The sequence below is a fragment of the Trichoplusia ni genome, chromosome 4 (assembly GCF_003590095.1).
Source record: "Trichoplusia ni isolate ovarian cell line Hi5 chromosome 4, tn1, whole genome shotgun sequence".
Taxonomy (NCBI): domain Eukaryota; kingdom Metazoa; phylum Arthropoda; class Insecta; order Lepidoptera; family Noctuidae; genus Trichoplusia; species Trichoplusia ni.
The window spans coordinates 12,656,984-12,678,201 of record NC_039481.1 but is presented as its reverse complement, the minus strand read 5'-3'; the positions used below and the strand labels follow the sequence as shown (position 1 = coordinate 12,678,201).

At 38.1% G+C, this 21,218-nt stretch overlaps 3 protein-coding genes across 3 annotated transcripts; 1 reads left to right on the top strand and 2 right to left on the bottom strand.

The window, feature by feature from the left end:
* Positions 1–3,833: 3,833 nt before the first annotated feature.
* On the bottom strand, positions 3,834–5,757 carry LOC113493066 (septum formation protein Maf). Its single transcript, XM_026870864.1, has 4 exons — positions 5,270–5,757; positions 4,944–5,185; positions 4,573–4,719; positions 3,834–4,332 (listed from the first exon to the last, which is right to left on the bottom strand). Exons 1-4 carry the CDS (start codon positions 5,357–5,359, stop codon positions 4,191–4,193), a joined length of 621 nt encoding a protein of 206 aa, XP_026726665.1. The 5' UTR covers positions 5,360–5,757; the 3' UTR covers positions 3,834–4,190.
* Positions 5,758–6,787: 1,030 nt separating this feature from the next.
* On the top strand, positions 6,788–13,637 carry LOC113493062 (sentrin-specific protease 1-like). Its single transcript, XM_026870858.1, has 7 exons — positions 6,788–7,015; positions 7,215–7,312; positions 7,673–7,923; positions 8,487–9,592; positions 9,731–9,917; positions 10,672–10,896; positions 11,129–13,637. The coding sequence occupies exons 1-7, from the start codon at positions 6,921–6,923 to the stop codon at positions 11,288–11,290; spliced, it is 2,124 nt and encodes a 707-aa protein (XP_026726659.1). The 5' UTR covers positions 6,788–6,920; the 3' UTR covers positions 11,291–13,637.
* On the bottom strand, positions 13,636–21,111 carry LOC113493059. Its single transcript, XM_026870852.1, has 18 exons — positions 20,760–21,111; positions 19,455–19,638; positions 19,156–19,302; positions 18,718–18,855; positions 18,384–18,540; positions 18,128–18,254; positions 17,917–18,042; positions 17,705–17,836; positions 17,477–17,611; positions 17,223–17,335; positions 16,600–16,782; positions 16,254–16,402; positions 15,731–15,905; positions 15,261–15,498; positions 15,023–15,125; positions 14,661–14,800; positions 14,261–14,438; positions 13,636–14,001 (listed from the first exon to the last, which is right to left on the bottom strand). The coding sequence occupies exons 1-18, from the start codon at positions 20,765–20,767 to the stop codon at positions 13,876–13,878; spliced, it is 2,559 nt and encodes an 852-aa protein (XP_026726653.1). The 5' UTR covers positions 20,768–21,111; the 3' UTR covers positions 13,636–13,875.
* Positions 21,112–21,218: the final 107 nt, after the last annotated feature.

Here is a 21,218-nt window from a genome sequence, read left to right as displayed (position 1 = left end):
GTCGCGCCATAAACGAAAACGAATTTGTTCGAAATTTAAAATGCTTGTACTACCACAGGTGGCAATCTCTAGTTCCCACAGAGTACAATAGTTTTTTTTTCTATAACACGCACAAGTGGCATCTTGCCTCTCACACTGCCAAAAAAAAATAATGAGGTTAGAGATGGTCCGACGGGAATATATCGACAGATGTTTATTTATGTTCAGTTGCGAAGATACATTACTATAATCAAAATAATAGTTGAATTAGCAATAAAAGCGTGAGCTGTTAAGGATCTTAAAACTAACATTGAATAATTATAACTATTGGTTATTCCAGAGTAATAACGTTATTGCCAATTTTTGTTACCCAACGTAACTGCGTAAGAACTAAATTCCCTCAGTAAATAAAATAAATAATGTGCAAGGCGCAGGCCTCTTCCCATATCAGATTAAACCTCAAGCTTTGATCACCACGCGAGCTGACTACGGGTGAGCGATTTCAGCGTTGGGATCGAACCTGTACCTCAAGCATACAAATTCATACAAAGAACCGCTAGGCCACCACGACACAAGTCATTTCCACCAACTTTAACGCATAAATTAATAAGTAAGTATTATAAGTGGTGTCCATAGATATCGATAAAGTGATGATTAACAGATATCGACAAACATCTCTAGATTCGATACGTAACTGAGTTCCGCACTCCCATGCATTATGACAGCAATCGAAACGAGAACATCGCGACACAATGGCGTACGCGGAAAACTAGCTAATGAACTAGGAACACGAACCAACCGGGAAAATTATATGTACTTACTATTACTTGCGTAATTATGCGCCCACGACGGTATTGTCTTGTCAGTAGCTCATATCTCGCTAAGTGTAGCTGAATGGGGAAACAAACAATCACTGTAAACTGTAGTAGTCGAGTAAATGTCTAATATTAATATCGAAGAAGAGACTTCTTTCTAACAAGTGCTGTGATAGTCGATATGTATCACAATTCATAACGTTTTTATGAAATATGCTAAAACTGAAAAAACATAACTGAGTTTATTCTACTATATACTGATGTTATCAGAAAATATTTAGCTTACTACTGAATTGGGTATTAAGCTGCAATGAGAATATTTATAAACGCAATAATGATCAATTTCGTAAATAACTATAAAGGCATTGCGAACGCGTGAGCACTAACTGCACGGAGTACAATTACGGAAGTTATACAAAGCTGTCTCAAATGTAGGACTAGCTTATTGTTTAACCATCATCGAACCTCTATAGTAACAGTAAAGGGAATTTTAGATTGAGATATGGCACCTATCTGATTTTAGACCGTGGTGAACCGCGGTTATGGACCATGCATGGGCAAGGGATTGACTTAGAAACATACGTATCTATAAGGAGGTACGCTTTTAAAGTGCAATTTTCAAAATATCTACAAACTATTATACCTACAAAACAATATTTCTTACCCAAATATAATGTGTTTATTAGAACATAATGTTCGTTATATAATAATAAAATTACTTACGGATCATAACACGATGAATCGCGTGACTAATCCCATTGAACACGGTATAAACAGTAATTCAACGCCGATGTCTGGCCTAGGTCATTAGGACATTGTTGGTCTATTTCATAAACCTATTATCTATGACTCAAGCCTGTAATTATTATCGGTTAACAATAGTTTAAAACAATTGACGATGTTTCAGCCGGTGATCTTTGCCAGCTGTAAGGTCACTAGTTCTATCCAATGATTTTGTTATGTACGTAGATATAAATGGTCGCAATACGGTATCTACCCTTTTTTACGGGGAAATGCATGTAGACTTTTTCTACCATATGGAAAGCGAGGAACCAGAGACACCGGCTGAAACTATCGTATTGATTTACCATTCCATTGTACCTGGGACCATGGAAAGGCGATACAAGCTAACGTAATACCAGGCAGGGAAGTTACTAGGTAGGTAGCCCCAACAAGAAAATGAAAGATTCTTTTAATTTACTAATTCAGAGGCAAGCGGTAGCACCCCGCACTCCTTCTTTGGCCTTTGATTATGATCAGCAGACTTTGCCGCGTCTGCCGCCAAAGGCTGTCTACTGTAGGTGCTGGAGGGTGCACTCTAATATGCCTTTCGGCCATTGAGGCAAGCCGGAAGCAAGAGATCAGCACTCAGAAGGGTATGAAAAAATTGGCTTTGTACTCTGAAACTAATCTGAGACTTCCAGGGTAGAATGGCGTGGTTTCAAGGTAGGTTTTAGGTTTATGGTTTCTGTGCGGGCCATTGAGAAAAGTATTTGCCGAAGCAGCCGTATCCCGAATTCCCGACATTACCTGTGTCAGGCAAAAGGTTCATACAGGTCATTCTTCATACCTATGTTTAATAAGGTACCCACATTTTTGCCAACCGCATCTCAAGTGGGTTCGAGTAGTGATGAAATATGGTCATAAAGCAATCGAAAAAAAAATAGTCTACAATAGTCACTCGACGCGTTGTCATGACGTTCACGTTATTATTGCACGCCAGTATTGGGCAAAAGCAAGTGTAAGGGGGCTTCGAAACGGCGGCTAACCCGATTTGAAATATACCTAAAGTACCCGTCACGAGAAGCTATAAATTATGTAAACAAACATCTTTTACTAAGTAAACATTTTATACTGCGAGATAATAATAAATTGACCATATTCAATCGACATGAAATATAGACGGGTTATATGAAAGTAACAACCTATTTAATTTAGTCGGATCATATTTTAACGACGCAAAGCGCTATCGTTTGTGTTTCTTGGTACCGGAACGCGTCCGTCGCAGGGATTGTGAACTATCGGGACGCCATTTTGAAATAAACGCATCATTCGAGTTTCGAATGCGTACGAGTTTGTTTCATTGCTTTGCATATATCGCGGATCTGGTTGTTATTGTTAATTTTGTTATTGTTTCGTTATCACTTTTTTATTACTGCTAAAAGTAAAAAATGTTAAAGACAATTTTAAAACTTATGTAGTGGACGAGCTTGCAAAAAAATATAAGGTGGAAGTATTGAGACTCCCGCCATATCATTGTGAGCTTAATCCAATTGAGCTAATTTGGGCCAACGTAAAAGGATATGTTGCTCGCAAAAATACAAATTTTAAATTTGACGAGGTAAAACAATTATTACAAGAGGGACTGCAGCAGATTACTTCGGAAAATTGGAAGCGTTGTGTGGAGCATGTTATCAAGGAAGAAGATAATTTTTATTCCAAAATCGATGAGATGATTGATAAAACTGTAGACAGCTTCGTGATACATGTCACTGATTCTGACACAGAAATGGAAACATCTGAATCTGACGAATAATTATTCTTAAATAATATTTATGTTAATTAATATTTGTTACTTAATAATTTATTAAATCTTAAACAAATTCATTTTTTTTGTTGGTCCAAATGTTGTGAACTCCTGAACACTTGTTTACAAAATTTATAGCTTCTCATGACGGTTACTTTAGGTAAGGAGGTTGAATTAACAACTTTAGGTATTTTTTATAGTAATGCTTAACTGAAAACAATCACTATTTATTTTTGAATACGCCCCGTGTTCGGTTTGTTGCCAAGTTACATTAACATAACAGTATAGATTGTATAAAGCGAGAAGGCGCAATATGTCAGCGCCATCTAGCGTAACATCACTAAATTATTAACATACTATTTCCAACGTACCTGTTCAAACGGCGCTTTTGGGTTATTCACACTTTATTGAATTTTTCTTACCTTTAATTTTATTATAGGTTTTATTGGTGCCAACTATGAAACTGCCTTTTATTTATATTGATCTATTAAATTAAAAATGATAAACTGTAGTTCTAAACAAATTCATTATATTTTAACATAGAAAATGTCATAACAATGTTAACAGTATGAAATAGGAACATATTCTAGTAAATACTAATGTCTGGTAACAATACAAATAAATAAATTAAGTCACAAAATGGTTTTGAAGCTTTAAGGGTTTACCATAAAAATATATAGTCTTAATACCACTGTCTACCACTGCCTTACATTACACTGGGACTACTTACAACTAAGCAACACTATTGCAATCACATTGATTCTTTGACTATTGTACAATTAAAATTTATCTAAGTGATCTAACCATCAAGGTAATGTTTTATATCACAATGCAAAGTTAAAACATGCCTACATTTGTACTACATGTCATCATATTTGATGTTTATACATATCATATATGACGGAGCAGAGTCTGTATAGAGGCAGTCCAACAACTGTGAAGTAATCTCCTTCCACCTTCTCCACAAAAGTGCCGCCTACTCCCTGGATGCCATACCCGCCAGCTTTGTCCCTAAAAATAATTGTTTTAATTGAGTAGGTACATTTAATAAAATTATTATTCGAAAAATTCAAAAAGTGACACAAGGCTTCGCTGTACCAAAAACTTATTCATCCTAAAAAAAATTGTGTTGAAATAAGCCAACAATGACCAAGACATCATAAAATTCTTTTTTACAACATCTGAAAGTTGACAAACTTAATTCAACACACAATATAGTTAAGTTGTTAACTAAGTGTTGAACACACTTACATAGGTTCTCCAGTAGCTATGTATCCTCTAATCTGCTGCTCCTCTAACTTCCCGAACACTACATCAGTTTTTTCAGTGAACTTAATAACTTTGTCCACAGATTTAATAACTACACCTGTGTATACTGTGTGCCCCCTACCTGATAAGCTGCAACAATAAAACTCCTATTCATACTTGGTAAATATGTAGCAATTAGATAATATACAGACGCGGTTAGTACAAGACCACATATATACTTTGGCAATGTGCAAAGAGGTGAAGCACATTCCAAACTTTTTATGGAACTTAGCTCAGTTCCATAAGCATCCTAAGCTTTAGAAAAACATCCTAGTATTAGTGTAATGTACTTTTAAGAATGAATTAAATCATACCGTGATAACATTTGAAAAGCTTCTTCTTCTGAAGTAGGTTTTCCAAACATTTCCTTATCTAGAGTGACCATAGTGTCGGCGCCGATAACTACATCTGGTATCCGACCTGATGATTTTAACCTGTTCTCAACTTCTAGAACCTTCTGCAATGCAGTCTCCTCCACAAACTCTGAGAAGCTGCTAAAGTTCTTTGGATCAAGATCCTCTTCAAACAATGATGGACAAAGTTCTACTTTTAAACCCTAAAAGTAAATTAACAAAACGATACAACAATGATGACAGACAGTTAAAATACCAAAGATAATCAGCAGCTATAATCAACTTACAATATTTTCAATTAATTCTTTCCGTCTTGGCGATCCACTAGCTAATATTATAAGTTTTTCCTTCAAAATGTGTTTTATTGGCTGCAGCATATTGATTTATTAATGCTAATATTGTTATCAAGAAAGATATAGGTATCTTTCTGTGTGTATTTAGCAGAAGTTAAATATTAAGATCCTTCCGTAATGGTACAAAGCAAATTAATCACTATTATAGTAGCATAACCACGTTAGATAGTATTCATAGATAAGAATAAGTAGTAGGTAGTTCTATTTGTCTTACAACTATAATTTTCAATGTAATGCAACGATTGTTTACAATTTAAAGCTGAAAGCACGCTGTTTTGACTTCGTAGTGACATTCACATTTGACACAAAATTAGCAAGTTTGAATCCCAGGTTAGTAAGCGCCTAAGGTAAGCGTATGAGCGCAAATCTTAAACGCTCAGACCTAGAATATTTTACAGACACAACAAACAATACAATTTTTTAAAATCTATCGGTTAGTCGATTGGACTAGTATAATTAGCGGACACCTTAAAATGACGTCACAGGCAAAATCGGCTTTTAAAGGTGTGGCCTCATGCAGCCGCTCCATGCTCGTTTGCAGCGACAAATCTGGTTTGTCGCTACCACAGGTCGCCACACGTGCCCATATATTTCGCAGAAAACAAGCGTCGAGCGGCTGCATGAGCAGCACGCACCTTAACATAAATGACGGCCAAGGCGGCCTACAGCTCCGTAAAGATAAAGTAGTAATTTTCCCGTCTTAAAGTAATTTTATTGCTGGTGTGGAAAGACATGTCGCTCTGTACCGTGTCCAATACACGGCGTAGAGCGGCTGTTACGTTTCTACAACCATAATAGTATTCCTAAGACCGGTGATGGTCCCTCAGGTTTGCAGCGTTTTATGAAAATTATATTATTTTTCTGACCCTTGATACCAAATACTAGCTACTAATAAAGCTAACAAGTTTAATTTTCAAAACTGTAGTTATTGTTTTATGATCGGGCAATTAACAAAACACTGTTAACTCTCCTTTAAGTGATGATATTATGTTTGTTTGGAGTACTCAGGGTAGTCTGCCTTGCTGCAATTCTTATTTTAATAATATCTGTTGCACCGCGGCATAGTAATATAACTGGTATAAAGTTATTAGCAGGGTCTTTTTGATAGCTAGGGGGCAAAGGAGCAGACAGATCGACTGTTTTAAAAATACTTCGACCACCTATTATTTACTTATTATTGGTTGTGTTGGCAAACTGATAGCTTTGATCAATTTGGAGTCTGCTCGTTTGCCTCCTAACTAATAAAAAAGCTTACTAATAACCTTATACCACCTATTAAATTATATGAAATTGTTTATTTATGTGGGTAGCACTTTTTTAGTTTATAATAAAATTAATTAAAAGCAAACATTTTGAGTAGCAAAAAGTATCGATTTGTAAGCGCCTAATTTGTCCATAGACAATATGGTTTTAACCTACAAATTATTGAATGATGACTGAACGTCGCTTTCACTCACTACTGTTGAAATAAACTTTAGTTATTGTTTATGGTGCTGCACAGTTGTCTTTTCTATTATTTGAGGTTGAGTACCGTTTGTTGCAATTCCTTCAAAAAGACTACCAAAACAGGTGATGGAAACAAAATATGTTTAAAATGAAGTCCGTAGTGGCTTATGTTCGTAGTCTTCTAGGTCTGTGCGAAGATACTCCGCCGATAAGAACAAGCTTCAAACGCGACAGGTATGACATTACATGTTTACAACACTAGTTATGGCGGCAAAGTCGATGTAAAATCATTTGTATTACATTGGTAAAGCCATACAAAATGTATTCAGTGTCTCTGAAACTCGCTGCTAAGTTTTGGAAGTGAGTGTTGAAATCAGTTATTGTGATCAAAACAATGCAACGTGAGGGTTTTAAACGTTTTATTGTATTCTAGGGCCGACGATGATTTCTCGTCCGACGATGAAACACCGGCCCTCAAGAGACTCAAACAGTTGAAGAAAACTAATTTCCCTAGCGTCATGTCTACAAATGGTATGTATTAAAACTATAGCAACTTCATTTTGTGTCCTATTAGTAAGGTAACCTAAGACTAATATGTTCCTTGCAAAATCACTGTTTATTGACAAGATGAAACTTCCTAGAAATTTTGTAAAGACTTTGTATTTATGTTCCTACTTGTTAAAGCTGCTTATGTTTTTAAATAATTGCAAATAGTTAACAAGGAAGCAAATATCTTAAGTATCATACCTGATATTTAACATTTTTTTACTCTTGGCATTCCGCACTTATGGAAAAATGCTGTAAGTAAATTCACTTTCAGTTTTGCATGACCTGGTCAAGATTTAAGTGATCATTAATGTATAATTTTCTAATGTATGACTATTATTGTAGTCTTTTTAGATGATTGGGAAAAAGAGGAGGAAAAACCTAAGAATGTAAGATATGTGCCAATACAGTTAGAGGGCCGGCCAAGCACATCTACACCAAATGAGCCTCGCAAGTCACGAGTGAGGACTGTGCCAATCCAACTTGTGGGTGTAACAGAGAATGGGCCCGCAACCCCCACAAGGAAGCCCCGCATGCATACTCCAGTAAGACCTGTAGTGCATGCGGTGTTAGATGATGACAATGATGAACCAGAAGTAAGTTTAGCACAAACTTAATTTGATCAACTTGAAAATAGAGCTGACAATCAGACTTTTAATTTAATATAGAAAGCTATATTTACTGTAAAACTACTTAAGAGTACATATTTGGTACTCATTTCAGTTAGTTACTCAACAAATAATTGAGATACATAAAAGTTCTTAAGATATGCAAATTTAGATGTGGAATCACTCCCTTCACTTATATGTTTTACATATACTGTAGGTTTCTTAGGTTTACATGAATGTTAGACATTGGAAGGTATCATGGTCACGGACAGTCTGCCCGTGACCATGATACCTGCAAAGGTGTTGAAACGTTGGGAACTAAAATAAAAAATTAAACCGCAATAAAATCCGTAAAAGTAGTTTCATTTCAATGCTGTAGGTTGTTTTCTCTACAGGTTGGCTGCATGTTATCTTTACCACTTGTAGTTTGAATATGCAGTCACCTTTATACTCTACCAACATAATTTTGTTAGAAATTTGTCTCTTCTGCGCTGTCTAAATAAATTGTTCAATATGTAGTAAAATTATAAATTTTTTATTCTGTTTTGTAGGTAACGTGGGTGGAAACAAAACCAGACCAACCAATCAAGAAACCGACTAGGGTTTACATAGATTTAGATGCTGAGGACAGTGAGCAAAACCAAGATAATGATGTTATCATAGTGAAGAAAGTCACCACCCCGCCACCAACCAAACCATACCAGTACTTCCTTGCCAAAAGTAGCCAAAACTCTGCAGACTCCTCAGAAACTTCAGAACCTGTATACCTTAAATTAAGCAGAAGGTCCAACGATAGAAGCATGTTGAACCTGTCTCCTAGATCATTCACAAAGTTTAAGGCACCTCCTGGCATTACCAAGTCTTACAAAAAACCGCCAACCCCTCTACCAAGATGGATGCAATCCACTAAACCCACATCTTCAACACTCTCGTCAATTTCAAGAAATAGATTTTTAGGTGTAAATGGTAACTGTAGGACAACACTATCAGAAGTGTTCAATTTGGACGAAAAAAGAAATTATCAGGAACTGATTCGGCGAGTAGCAGGTTCAATGAAACCCAATACTAAGTCTATGGAACACATTAATCTGGTAGATGATGCAGCATCATTCAGGTTGACGCGAAAATCCCAGAAAAGCGCGCTAAACGAAATAAAACTCGTAGAGAGTGATCTGCTTGCTGAGAAAGAAAATGATGCATCAAAAGAATATGATCCTATTACAGTAGCTTCCATAAACTCTTCAGATTCTGAAGTAGAAATAGTTCCGTCAGAGTCATCCACAACATCTTCAATGAAGATTGACCCCGTGAATACATTGAAAGACTCATACAGAGATAAGGAGGTCACTTCTACAAACTGGTTGTCCAAATTAGATTCTAAGTATAGAAAAAAACTGCAAGAGACTCAGGAGCTGCTTAAAGATGCTAGACGAGAGTCAGATATCATATCAAAAGTGAATAGTGAACAAAAGATAGCTCATTTAGAGCACAAGCTTAAGTATGAGCTCAGCATACCGGAGAGTATCTATGAGGAGCCGCAGCCCACTGTGGAGCTGCCGCCGCTCACGCCCGAGCAGGAGAAACTCGTCAACAGGGCTCTGGGGCCCGGCCCTCCCGGCCAGCTGCTGGTCGAGAAGTTTAATTTAAGAATACACAGGTTTGTTACATGCATCATTATTGATAACCAAGATCCTTCTGAGAGATGAAAACATCATAATTCATAAGAAAAAAAGTCAGGTTCATTATGAAGTAATATCCACAATAGTTGTAACATATTTAATCTCTTTATTTCCAGGCGGGACCTGCAAACCCTGTCAGGTCTAAACTGGCTGAATGATGAAGTGATAAACTTCTACATGAACCTGTTAATGCAGAGAAGTGAGGAGCGGAAAGACTTACCGAAGGTGTACTGCACAAATACATTCTTCTACCCCAAGCTCATGCAGAGTGGGCAGGCTGGACTAAGAAGGTGGACGAGAAAGGTACAGTATGACATATTTAAAATGGTTTTACTTAAGTTACGTTTTAAATTGTAGCATTATTGGCATGGCATCACTGTGCTTTGATATTATAATATTTAAACTACTAACGACAGCGTAATTTTTGTCGCGCGTATCTTCCGGTATACCTTATATTCAGTAAAGTTAGATGATAGGCACTAGCCCTTTATGACGACGATGTCTAGCTAGATTTTAGTTTTATACTCTGTCGGCCCTAAGATGACCTTTTAGACGGATGTTATACTACATAACAAATACATCAATTTCCTTTTAACTTGATTCGAGTATACCGTTGTCACTTGAACAATTTGATAACTGCAAAAAGGTCAACTTAGATGTCCATCCTAACAGGGCATAAAAAAATACCGAATGTGCGGCGAATCGGGCGCAGCCGTATCTGTGTCTCTGCTGTTAAACTAAAGGAGCAATGAATAAGAAGCTGACTGTCGATTTGCTGAGCAGCTGATAGTCTGAGTGTATGTATAGCTACTGTAGATAGTACACCCAAAAGTCTATATCAAAGTCAGGGTGCTTGTTTTCTGAAAAATACTTGGTTACGTTTAACCAAACTAACTTACGAAGACGAGTTTAATCTTATAATTTACTTTAGTAATTAGGCTGCCTGAGATCTTGCGGGCTAATCAATTACCTCTTGTATTCAAGCTAAGAATTTCCCCACATAGCTTTGTTCTAATTGGTCGTTGATTAATATAAAAAAACTATGATCAAATTGTAGGTGGATATCTTTGCGCACGACCTGATGGTGGTCCCTGTGCACCTGGGCGTGCACTGGTGCCTGAGCCTGGTGGACTTCCGCAACAAGAAGATCAACTACCTCGACAGCATGGGCGGCCGCAACCAGGCCTGTCTGGACGCGCTGCTGCAGTATCTGCGCGACGAACACCAGGACAAGAAGGCCGCGCCTTTCGACGACAGCGGCTGGAAGACTGAGTGTCTCAAGGTATGGAGAGAAAATTATGTTTGCAAGAAATATCAAAATGTTTATAAGGAGATTATTGTCTCACTAATGTATTTCTATGGTGTTGAAACTAATCCTTTATATTCTATTCTGAAAATGTGGAAGATTTATCTACACTTTTAGTTCATAAAAAATAAAGTTAATACATAAAATATGATTATTCCATGTGCAAATGTTGTGCATGGTAGTTGATGTAAGCGTGCTTGCCCTGCAGGACATCCCGCAGCAGATGAACGGCAGCGACTGCGGCATGTTCGCGTGCACGTTCGCGGAGTTCTCGTGTCGCGGCGCGGGCTACAGCTTCTCGCAGGCGCACATGCCCTACCTGCGCCGCAAGGCCGCGCTCGAGATCCTCGCCGGCCGCCTGCTGCTGTAGCCTGCTGTGGCCTGCTGTGGCCTGCTGTGGCCTGCTGTGGCCTGCTGCAGCCTGCTGTAGCCTGCTCCGGGCCCAGCTCGGCACATAACGATGGTACTGCACTTATCAGCACACGGTATGTTACAACCTAATAAGAGTATAATGATCAGCTCTGTCTGTAAGTTAGCTAGCTAAGAGTACTAGCAGGCGCACTAAAGTGATGCACATTATTCTAGAGTCAAAATATAATTGGATAAGGAATAATGATGGTGTCATCCCAGGAAGAAACAAATACTCTATCCAATACTGGAAAGTTATTTGTGAGTGAAATCTATAGAGAAGAAATCTCAATACTTCCATTGAATTAAAACTTGTCTCTTCATTGTAAAGAATATAGATTAGCATTTGATAACAATCAAATATAACAGAATGTTAATAAAACATAGATTTCACGAGTCTGTAAATTTTCACAAAAGTAGATAAAGTAATTATTAAATAATATAAAGATCGTTAAAATAAATACTTCACTAACTGTTATGGAGAGTTTTAACGAGTAACCGACATATTGTCTGGTCTAAGTCTGAGATGATTGTTTATATATGTAGGTATGAAAGAAACTGGTTTATCTTAATTTAAGACATTTCACGTGACATCCTTCTTGTGCGTTTACGCGTAGCTTTCATTTATACTTAAAAGAGTAAAAATAAAATTGTAAAGATGTAAAGATAATTGATGTTTGTATACGAGCAATATTTGGATTGTAAATCATCAAATTATATGTACGGGGACCTCGACCGGCCTTGCAGTAGTTAACTAGTCAGTCGAAGTATTAAATATATATTGAGACATTGGCCCGAATTTCTTCTATGCCATAAAATGAAGATTATTAACGTCACAGCTTCAAGATGAATAAATAGTATTCACCAGCGAAAAGATAATTTGTGAATAATTAACATTAATAAGTATATATTAAACTCCTTATTGAGATATTAAGCTTCGCGTAAACGTAATATATTCACACTTTGTATATAAAATATTTCATTCCCACTTGTTCTAAGAATCAAAAATATGGATTATCTTGACAGATCGTACTCAAATTGTAACGGTCAGTTTCGAAAGCTACTATTTATATAATAAAAAAAAACAAATTCCAATTGAAGTACTGTTTATGTATGGTGGATAACAAATAATTAAATTTTCTCATAGTTCTACTATTGTAAAAATAAGATCGATAATATAATGATTAATGCCCAATATGGATCAAAGTAACTGTTATTTTTTAATTCTGATATTATTAAGAAAAACTTCTTTGATTTGATTGCTATATAAGGCGTTACACCTATTTTCTTATTTGAAATCGTACACCTAAACTGTACTTACATTATTAATACAAAGTACTCAAAGTCAGTCAAATAGACAATACGTACTTGTCAGGTTTCTCATGATAATATTTTAGCGTTATCTAATGATCCATGACAAAAACAAAGAAAATCCACTGGAACAAAGGCTATCTTATAATTATTTGTGATAAAATGTATAATTGGATGACTCTGATGTGACGAATGTATGTGGATGAATAGAAGTAGCATATAGAAAATAAGATAGTTAATAATGTATTCTGTGTTCTAAATGATTTTTCATAGTTTAGAGAGGTACTACTTCGCGCGTTAGACCTGATTTACCTGTATTCGTCAAAGACGGGATATTGTAATTAAGGGCGCAACTGTCTAAATAGGGTGTTTTTGACTATAAATCCAATTAGGCTCTCAGATAAATTTGTCAAAAATGTTGAATACGTTATTATAAAAAAAACACATACGTTTGACCATCCTTAGTGCGTTTAATCCTAGTAATATTTATTTATTTGATACTATAAATAGCTGCCTGATAAATTTGAAAATATTGGATACAGAGTCCAATATTAGCAAATGCAACTGGCGGAACTAATTAAATTGTATTAGTCCAATACCCTATTACAAAGTAAATCTAGTTTAATCGAACACTACTTCGCTGGCGCTGTTTATAACAAAGCTGACAACAATTGTAATATCAATTGGTCCAGTTAGCAGAGTATACATAATATTAGTTGTACATTTTTCATTCCTAAAGCTTTTACTTATAATTTGTGCTTAATTTCGTATGTATCGAACTCGCGTTTGTATTTATGGTGATGATTGATAGATTTTCTCTGTTTGTGTCATGGAAATCGGCCGTTAGTCCTAGCAATAAGTATCTCTCTGTATTATAAAAAAAATGTAAGTTAAACTAACTTAATTCATATAATTATAAATTAGACATTTTGTTTTGCCTGTAAAGGTTATCCGAAGTTTTTCAAGTGACGGAATAATAAATAAAAGAATTTAAAATCCTCTTGTATTTTATTTTCAACATAGATCCTTGAATTTATTAAAAAAAGATGTCGCAAGTACACACTTCAGTTACATTAATTTACACTCAGGATAGATTCTTAGGAACAACATGTAATACCTAATTTGGGACATTACATAAACATCTTTTGAATTTGGCATGCTAGTATTATATTAATAGCTAACGACTAACGAGTGCTTAAAACCGCTCGTGCTACGTATCATTGGCGTGTGGATCTGTCAGTCTGCATTGACCCGCAGCAGGCGAAGCTTCCCGCCCTCGAGGAGAGCGACGCCGGAGTCATTACTGCCGCCGCAGTAACGGTACGACGAGAACACTGATATCAGCCGCCCTCGGAGCTGGCACTGGAATAGTTTTTAAGTTAAAGTAAATACATGATTGCTTAAGGATTATGAGACTTCGCCTGATAAGATTTTTTAAACGACTCTAGCGTTAAATATTTGCTTCTTTCAAGCCGCATGCACAAGGACACGCATACGTCGCGCTCCGTGGTCCGCGTCCGCAATGGTTTGGCATGGTGTTCTCAACCACTCGACAACTCAGCAGTCAGCTGCCGTCAAACTGTCGTAAAGTGGTGTAAAGTGAATATAAAGGTGGTGTTACCATGAATCCACTCTGGTGCATTTCATGTGCCCTCACGACGTGCGACAGCTGGTTGGCGAGCAGGAAGCGGTCGAGCGCGTTCTGGTCGAACACGTGGCCGGTGCCGCGCTTGGCGTTCGCCGCGAAGCCCTCGTTGGAAGCCAGCTCTAGCTGCAGCGTCGCTGTCATCTTGTTTGGCCTGTACGCATAATTTGGCAGCAGTCAGGTAGCATTAAGTTTAATCACTCATTTAAAATGAAAATATACTCTCCTGAAAATTTCCCATCATACGTTTGAAAGTTAAAGATTGTAAATTTCAGCTGGTGGACACCTACATTCCGTTATTTTTGTATAAAGTGACTATTAGAGAATTCACAGTATCCACTGGGTATACTTTTTCAGAATAAATGCAGCTACTAACTTGATAGGATCGTTCCACAACAGCTCCCAAGCAATTGAGCTCTGTTCGGCTGGCTTTGTCAGTGGCACAGGTATCTTATCGATGGCAGTTATGAGAGGGCATACCCAGGGAGGTGGGATTCCTCCGTGGCAGCAAAACACCTAACAAACAAATTATAGTTGTACTGGTAGCTTATTGATGATTTATATGCGATCATAAAACTTGTGGCGATTTTTGCATCCATACTTGATATGTGCCTATAAACTTTCCACTGGAAGATACCTACTAGGGAAGCATAACGCATAGGAAGCATGGTTTCGGCAAAGGTTTTAGTTTTTCGGTTTTAGATAAGTAGAATAATTAATTCTTTAGTCAATCTTTACCTTTTCATCGACAACAGCTGCCAACGGGAGCACATCAAACACATTATTGATCGCGGTCCATATTTTATTGCCTTCAGAATCCCCATATTTCATAATACATTCACTGTAATAGAAAAATAAATTACAAATACTAACCGATTAAACCGAGGATACGATTTAAATGCCTAGTAGGATATTCCAACCAAATCTTTGCATATTAGGATGATCAGAACCATGGATAGGTAGCCATTTTGCATACTTGTAGAAGGTGAACATCTTCTGTATGTCCCTGGTCTCGTGGTTGCCGCGCACCATGAGCACGGCCTCGGGCCGCTGCAGCTTGGCGGCCAGCAGGTAGGCCATGAGCTCGGTCCCGTGCGCGCCGCGGTCCACGTAGTCCCCCAGGAACAGGATGCGCGCCGCCGCCAGCGCCAGCCCGCCCGGCCACAGCGCCGACTCCATGGACAGCAGGGCGCTCAAGTTGCCGTGCAGGTCACCTTCACGGCAACAAAGTCGGGAATGGGTGCCCAAGTTGACAGACAAGATAAGAAAGAAGACAATATCTTGGAATAAATGTATTGTGTTAGCTAGCTAGGGTTAGGTACGACTATAACAAGTTACATAAAAGTGTGAATTCATAGTTAAAAAGGCCCATTCGATTCAATAAATACTGCTACATGATTCTGTCCTTGCTACCATGGTGAAATTATCTGACAAATAGGTCCTCACCGACAGCATAGACAGGGGAAGCAAGTCTGAGTAGTCTCGGTTCTTTGGCACAGATCGGACGAACTGCCTCAGCGAGGCGCAGCAGCAGGGACCCCATGGCCACCTCCTCGGACGGTAGCGTCCAGGACCAAGCTTGTTTGGACATGTGGAGCATGCTGCCGCCTGAAGGACGCCTCTAACATAAACAGTTTCTATTGAATAGTGGTTAAGATAACTTAAGGATTAGTAAGAGCAGTAGAAGGAATAAGATTTTTTGCACTTTGAAAAGTAATACCTGTAGGTACTTATTGGCCACAAACCTACGCAGGAGCGTTTAGACTTATGAACATATGTCTAACTATTTTTTTAAGAATTTAAACTTTATGCACCCTTTTTTTTTAACAATCGTATAAAATATCAAGCTAATTCCAATGTGTTCTTCGGGATTTAGCTACCTACCTTTTTTCTATGAATAACTGACTGGACAATATCTAATTGTGAACCTATGGATTTCAGTTTATGGTAAGTAGAGCAAAATACTTGCTTGTGGCTTTTCAATAGTGCTAGCAAAATAATGCACAGCAGCTAGAGCCTCCACGGGAACCGAACTGGGACCGAGGACGTCAAACGACTGCACGGCTGCCACCATGAGTCGCGCCGTCGAAGGACTCACGGCGTCTTCTGGATAAAGAACTGTTAAGTTCATTTCAGTGCAGTTAAGAAAACATTCGGACTGTGCAATAAAACATTACACTTAATATGAATAAAAAACTTGTTGGGTTGTATTATGGACGTTAATCGTCTGCTTTGCTTGTGTCTTGTTAATTGACCAGCCTTCTCAGAAACCGGCAGGTCGGAGCCGTATTTGATTCTTAATAGTTGCAATTTACCATCAAAGTTGTTGAGCTCGAGCATCTCGTTGGGCGGGCGGCGGCGCATGCGCACGGTGAACACGGCCACGCAGTAGTCCGGGCGCGCGGTGTGGCACGCAGCCTGCAGGCCGCCCGAGGCGCGCGGCCCGCCCGACGCGCGCGTGCCCTCCGCCGGCCCGCCGCTCGCCGCCGGCGCCGTGCCTGCAAGTTCCCAGCTCGATTATAAAGCGTTAAAAATTCCAATACACTATCGGCCACAGGAGATATGATACCTTTAACACCACAGCTGCGCGTTCCACCGTTTGCAATTTATTTGTCTTTTTTTTGTAAATAAGGCTGTAAGGTCATTAATTCATGAACCAACTTCAGCCTGTGGAGGAAAAATAAGAAGCTGCCCTTCCTCGGTCCACAAAACATAATGCATCGACTCGGGACGCCAATGGAGCCATTTAAGGACGTAAAGATAAAATTAATTATTGTCAACTTAATTGGTTTAAGCCTTACCTAAAAGTAATTAGTTAGGCAATCATAATGTGCAACATCATTAGCGTCAGAATAACATCGCCGAGCAAATTCAACGAGTTTCAGAATACTTCAGATTCAAACAAGATTACCAGAACGATCACTATTCAATTAATTACCTGAGTTTTTAGCAGATCTTTCTTCACCGTTAGCACTACCTTGGGTTTTGTTCGAATTTGCAGATAATGTAGTTCTCTTTAATCCCGCCACTACTTGGTCCCTATCCCTATTCCTAAAAAAAAAAATATTTCCATAACTTATTAAAGATACTACAAAAACATTCAAGTTTAAGACAGAAGATAAAATGTCAGAAAAAGTACTTGTTTAGAATTATATATGACACTTAAGAATTTAAGATTTTTAATATTCTCACTGTAAATCAGCAAGGTACGATGAGATCCCTCTCGGCGCCCGCAGCAGTGAACTGGTTCCTCTCAGTCGTAACTCACTGATCCCTCGCAGAAATTCTGCTAACGGCAGTTGGGAGTTAGGCTGTAAGCCTAGTTGTCTGAAAAAGGAGGGAAAAACGAGAACAACTGCAATAAAGCAGCTTCGTGGACTTCAAGCAACTCAGCCTTTATATCGAGTTAACCGTTTATACCTGAGACAGACGTCAGCATCCCTGGCGACGCTGAGAGCATCAATAGGCAGCTGACGCGCGGCGCGAGCCGCTGCCACTAACTCTTTGAACTCCACGTACTCCAACTTCTGATCGCGATTATTATCGAAGTACCTACAGTATAGCAAAAGTGCTTTTGATTATTGACAGTCATTACATATTTTTGTTAGGTACGAGACACTGTTAGATACCACCTGAAGATATATCTGCACCTAATGTCCGCAGCTACGCCAGAGTGTTGTGTGGAAGGTTCCAACGCAGCTGTCCACAACATGAGCTCTAAAAAGGAGAGTCCTCCGCGGCCTGTTACATCTGCAGCCCTTCAAGGATTCAGAATGGATTATATTAGTCTAAAACTGAACTTTACTGAACCTCTAAGACTATCAGTGTTTCGAGGTGGCTTACCTGAAGAGACTCGGACATTGTGTCCTTTGCCAGCCAAGGTCAATCATAAACTGAGAAAACACGCTGACACTCATGTAGATGGCAGGGTACACCATGAGCACAAACTCTCGATACATCCTCACTTGATCTGTTAAATTAAAAGTGCATCTTATCCTTCTCTGGAACGTCCAAGTGAGTAGAAAAGTATTTTGCTTTTAAGAAAATATGTTGTCTTTACGATAATAAAGCAGGATACTACATTCGTAGACACTAGTACCTTCTATGGAGTAACCGGCAGCTGTCAATAGTTGTACGTTAGGAGTCATCATGGCCACCGCTCCAGAGGCCGCATCAGCTAAACAACCAGAGCCAATTATCACATTTTCTTCACAAATTTCAACCAATGTACCGGAGTCTAACTCTTGTAAGTTCACCTGCAATTAACAAAAAAAAAAGTGCTAAACTGTGAAAATGATGTACTATAAAGTACAAACTGGAGTTATGAGTTGTTGCAAAAAGTATTTTTAGTGGTTTTGCAAACCAGTAAAATTAACGAAAAAATAAATATCGATTTTTTTTTTTAACATAAAGGAAAGAGTAATACTCAGTACCATAATTTCTGAATCTTTAACGTTGTCTCCAATGGCCATCAAGGCGAATACTGCAATTTCGGGGCTTCGGAGGTTGGAGTGAGCACGTTGTCGCTCTAGGTCTGCCGTGTTTATCCACTGCAGCCGATTTCGCATACCCTGGGCATTTGAAAATAACAATCCCTAAAACATGTCAATTCTGACTACATTGTCATAATAGAGGCATCGTTCCTCATAATAATATCAAACAAATACGCGTCAGGTGTAGGAAGTATGTGCGTCGATCTCAAAAAGACAGGACTTGGAAACTGGGGTACGAGTAGTTAGCATACTTAGCAACCGAAAAAATATTTAAATGTTGGCTATAATTAATTGGTTGTATGTGGATTTTTTTTCTCCAATTACTAATTTTGACCTACAGCCTTCATGTGGCCAACAGACAGAGCTGAAGGTACTTACAGATTTGAACTTCAAGCGCTTCCGGTAATCACTTTTGACGGTTACTTTATAAACGGCATGGTAGACGCATTGCAGCGTGTGGTTCGGAAGCCAAATCTTGTACACACGCAGCGGGTGGCAAGCAGAAATGGTGTCGATTCCGAACAACTGAATTCATATTAAAAGATCTTGTAGTACTTCAGCTATTTACTTAATCTTCTTGAATATGTTTAATACCTCAGAATAGAACAATAAACCTAGCAAACCTCCGTTTGCCACTTTTGAAGTAGCTAAGTACTTTGCCTATGATCCAGGCTTACCTCATTATGAATTTTACTGGCGGTAATTTTCCAGCAGCTCTTTTCGCATTTACTAGAAGGTATCCACAGCTCCCCGCTTGCTTCTTTAGTGAGGAGATAACTCCTATCATTAGGGCAATAAACCAGCAGAGAAACAACATCGCCTATGTCCTTATAGTTCTTGAACATGCTTAATTTTTTTTGTCTAAATAATTATTAATGAAATAAGTAGGTATTAAATAGAATATAAATATTGGTATTTACGCTTGTCAATTTGACATCGTAGATATGACACAGTACAACCAGGTACAACCGATAAGTTCTTTGAAATCATATGATAGGTTTATTGCGGCCATTGTTACAAGTGCAACAAGATTTTATAAAGATCTAGACGTGCTTATTATAATAATGATTTATAATTAATAATTATAAACAAAATTATTTATATTTATTTTGATTATAATTATTTATTTTAACCAGCAGCTGAAGCCAGAGGTTAACAATATTATATTTAAACATTGAGCCAATTACAAGTTCTGATGATGTAAACATTAAAAAATAATAGGGAGCTTACTGATACTGATAATAAGCATGTTATTTACTAATCACGCCTGAACAATTACCCAGCAGGAGCAGCAAATAAGACTAGGATTTGTGAATAGGGTTTATTTTGTTTGATAATTTTTTTTTTCCAAGCTTACTGTGTCCCACTGCTGGGCAAAGGCCTCCCCAAAATCCTTCCGCGACTCTCTATTCTGGGCCGCATGGAACCATCTTGGTTGGTAAGCGTTGAGGTCGTCTCGCCACCGCTTCCTAGGTCGCCCACGACGGCGCCGTCCATCCGATGGCTCCCATAGTGTGGTGACTTTGGGCCAACGATCGCTGTCCATGCGGATAACGTGACCCGCCCAATCCCATTTAGCCAGTCAGTAATAGAAGAAAAATATTTTTTTGGCGTAACAACTAACGAATCGTGGAGAATACGTTAGATATTAGAAATAAAGCGCCATCTAGCATTAGCAAGAGACTAAACTACCAAAACAAACTAAATGGTTATATGGTTATATAAGCGATTAAATATAGCTATTGTAAATTTTCAATCGTATAAAACTGACAACAATGCATTCGTAATCATTTTAGAAAGAACAAACCAAATCAATTTCGAGTATAAAATTTTAGTTCATAGTTACGCCGATAGATGCCATGGGCAGCTGCAGCAAACAAAGCAAAACAAAATTCTTTTTATCTCCTTAAAGGTGCAGCAAGAGCGAGCTACACAGTCATCATTGAATTGCCACATCTGTAAAATAATTAAACTCTATTCACCTCAGCATATTGTATTCTCTTTAGTGTGAGGTATTTTATTGATTAGTTTGTGCTATACTGGCCTATGGCGGTATATACAGTGTGACGTAAAGATCACGCCACCGTCTTCATGCCGGTTCTAGCGCTGTGATTGGTCAAAAACAATAATCCCCCACCCCAAACAAAAATACGACACATTCAACACGTCTAGTGCTGCTTGCTTAAATCGATTTTCTACTCGATTCTTTGTATGAATACCGGTACACCTAAAAATAATATTTCTTTTACATAGCTTTGATATCATATGGAAATTATATGATTTTTAAGTTAGTATATCTTTTATCTATAATGTGTAAACTGTGTGTGATGAAATAAGAATTCAAGGTGTACTTTAAATTAAAAAGGAAAAGTCTTCTCGATTCAATCGAGTGATTGTCAAAATGAGTTGTAGCGAACAGCACTGACTAGTTCGGATTTGCT

Excerpts from the sequence above, each read along its gene's own strand:
- LOC113493066 (XM_026870864.1), bottom strand. The coding sequence starts at position 5,359 with ATGCTGCAGCCAATAAAACACATTTTGAAGGAAAAACTTATAATATTA. Across the intron at positions 5,186-5,269 it reads AAGAATTAATTGAAAATATT|GGTTTAAAAGTAGAACTTTG; the intron begins GTAAGTTGATTA and ends ATTTACTTTTAG. Across the intron at positions 4,333-4,572 it reads ATAGCTACTGGAGAACCTAT|GGACAAAGCTGGCGGGTATG; the intron begins GTAAGTGTGTTC and ends AATTATTTTTAG.
- LOC113493062 (XM_026870858.1), top strand. The coding sequence starts at position 6,921 with ATGTTTAAAATGAAGTCCGTAGTGGCTTATGTTCGTAGTCTTCTAGGT. Across the intron at positions 7,313-7,672 it reads TAGCGTCATGTCTACAAATG|TCTTTTTAGATGATTGGGAA; the intron begins GTATGTATTAAA and ends CTATTATTGTAG. Across the intron at positions 9,918-10,671 it reads TAAGAAGGTGGACGAGAAAG|GTGGATATCTTTGCGCACGA; the intron begins GTACAGTATGAC and ends ATCAAATTGTAG.
- LOC113493059 (XM_026870852.1), bottom strand. Across the intron at positions 18,255-18,383 it reads TGCCGGTTACTCCATAGAAG|ATCAAGTGAGGATGTATCGA; the intron begins GTACTAGTGTCT and ends TTAATTTAACAG. Across the intron at positions 15,126-15,260 it reads AAGATGTTCACCTTCTACAA|TGAATGTATTATGAAATATG; the intron begins GTATGCAAAATG and ends TTTCTATTACAG.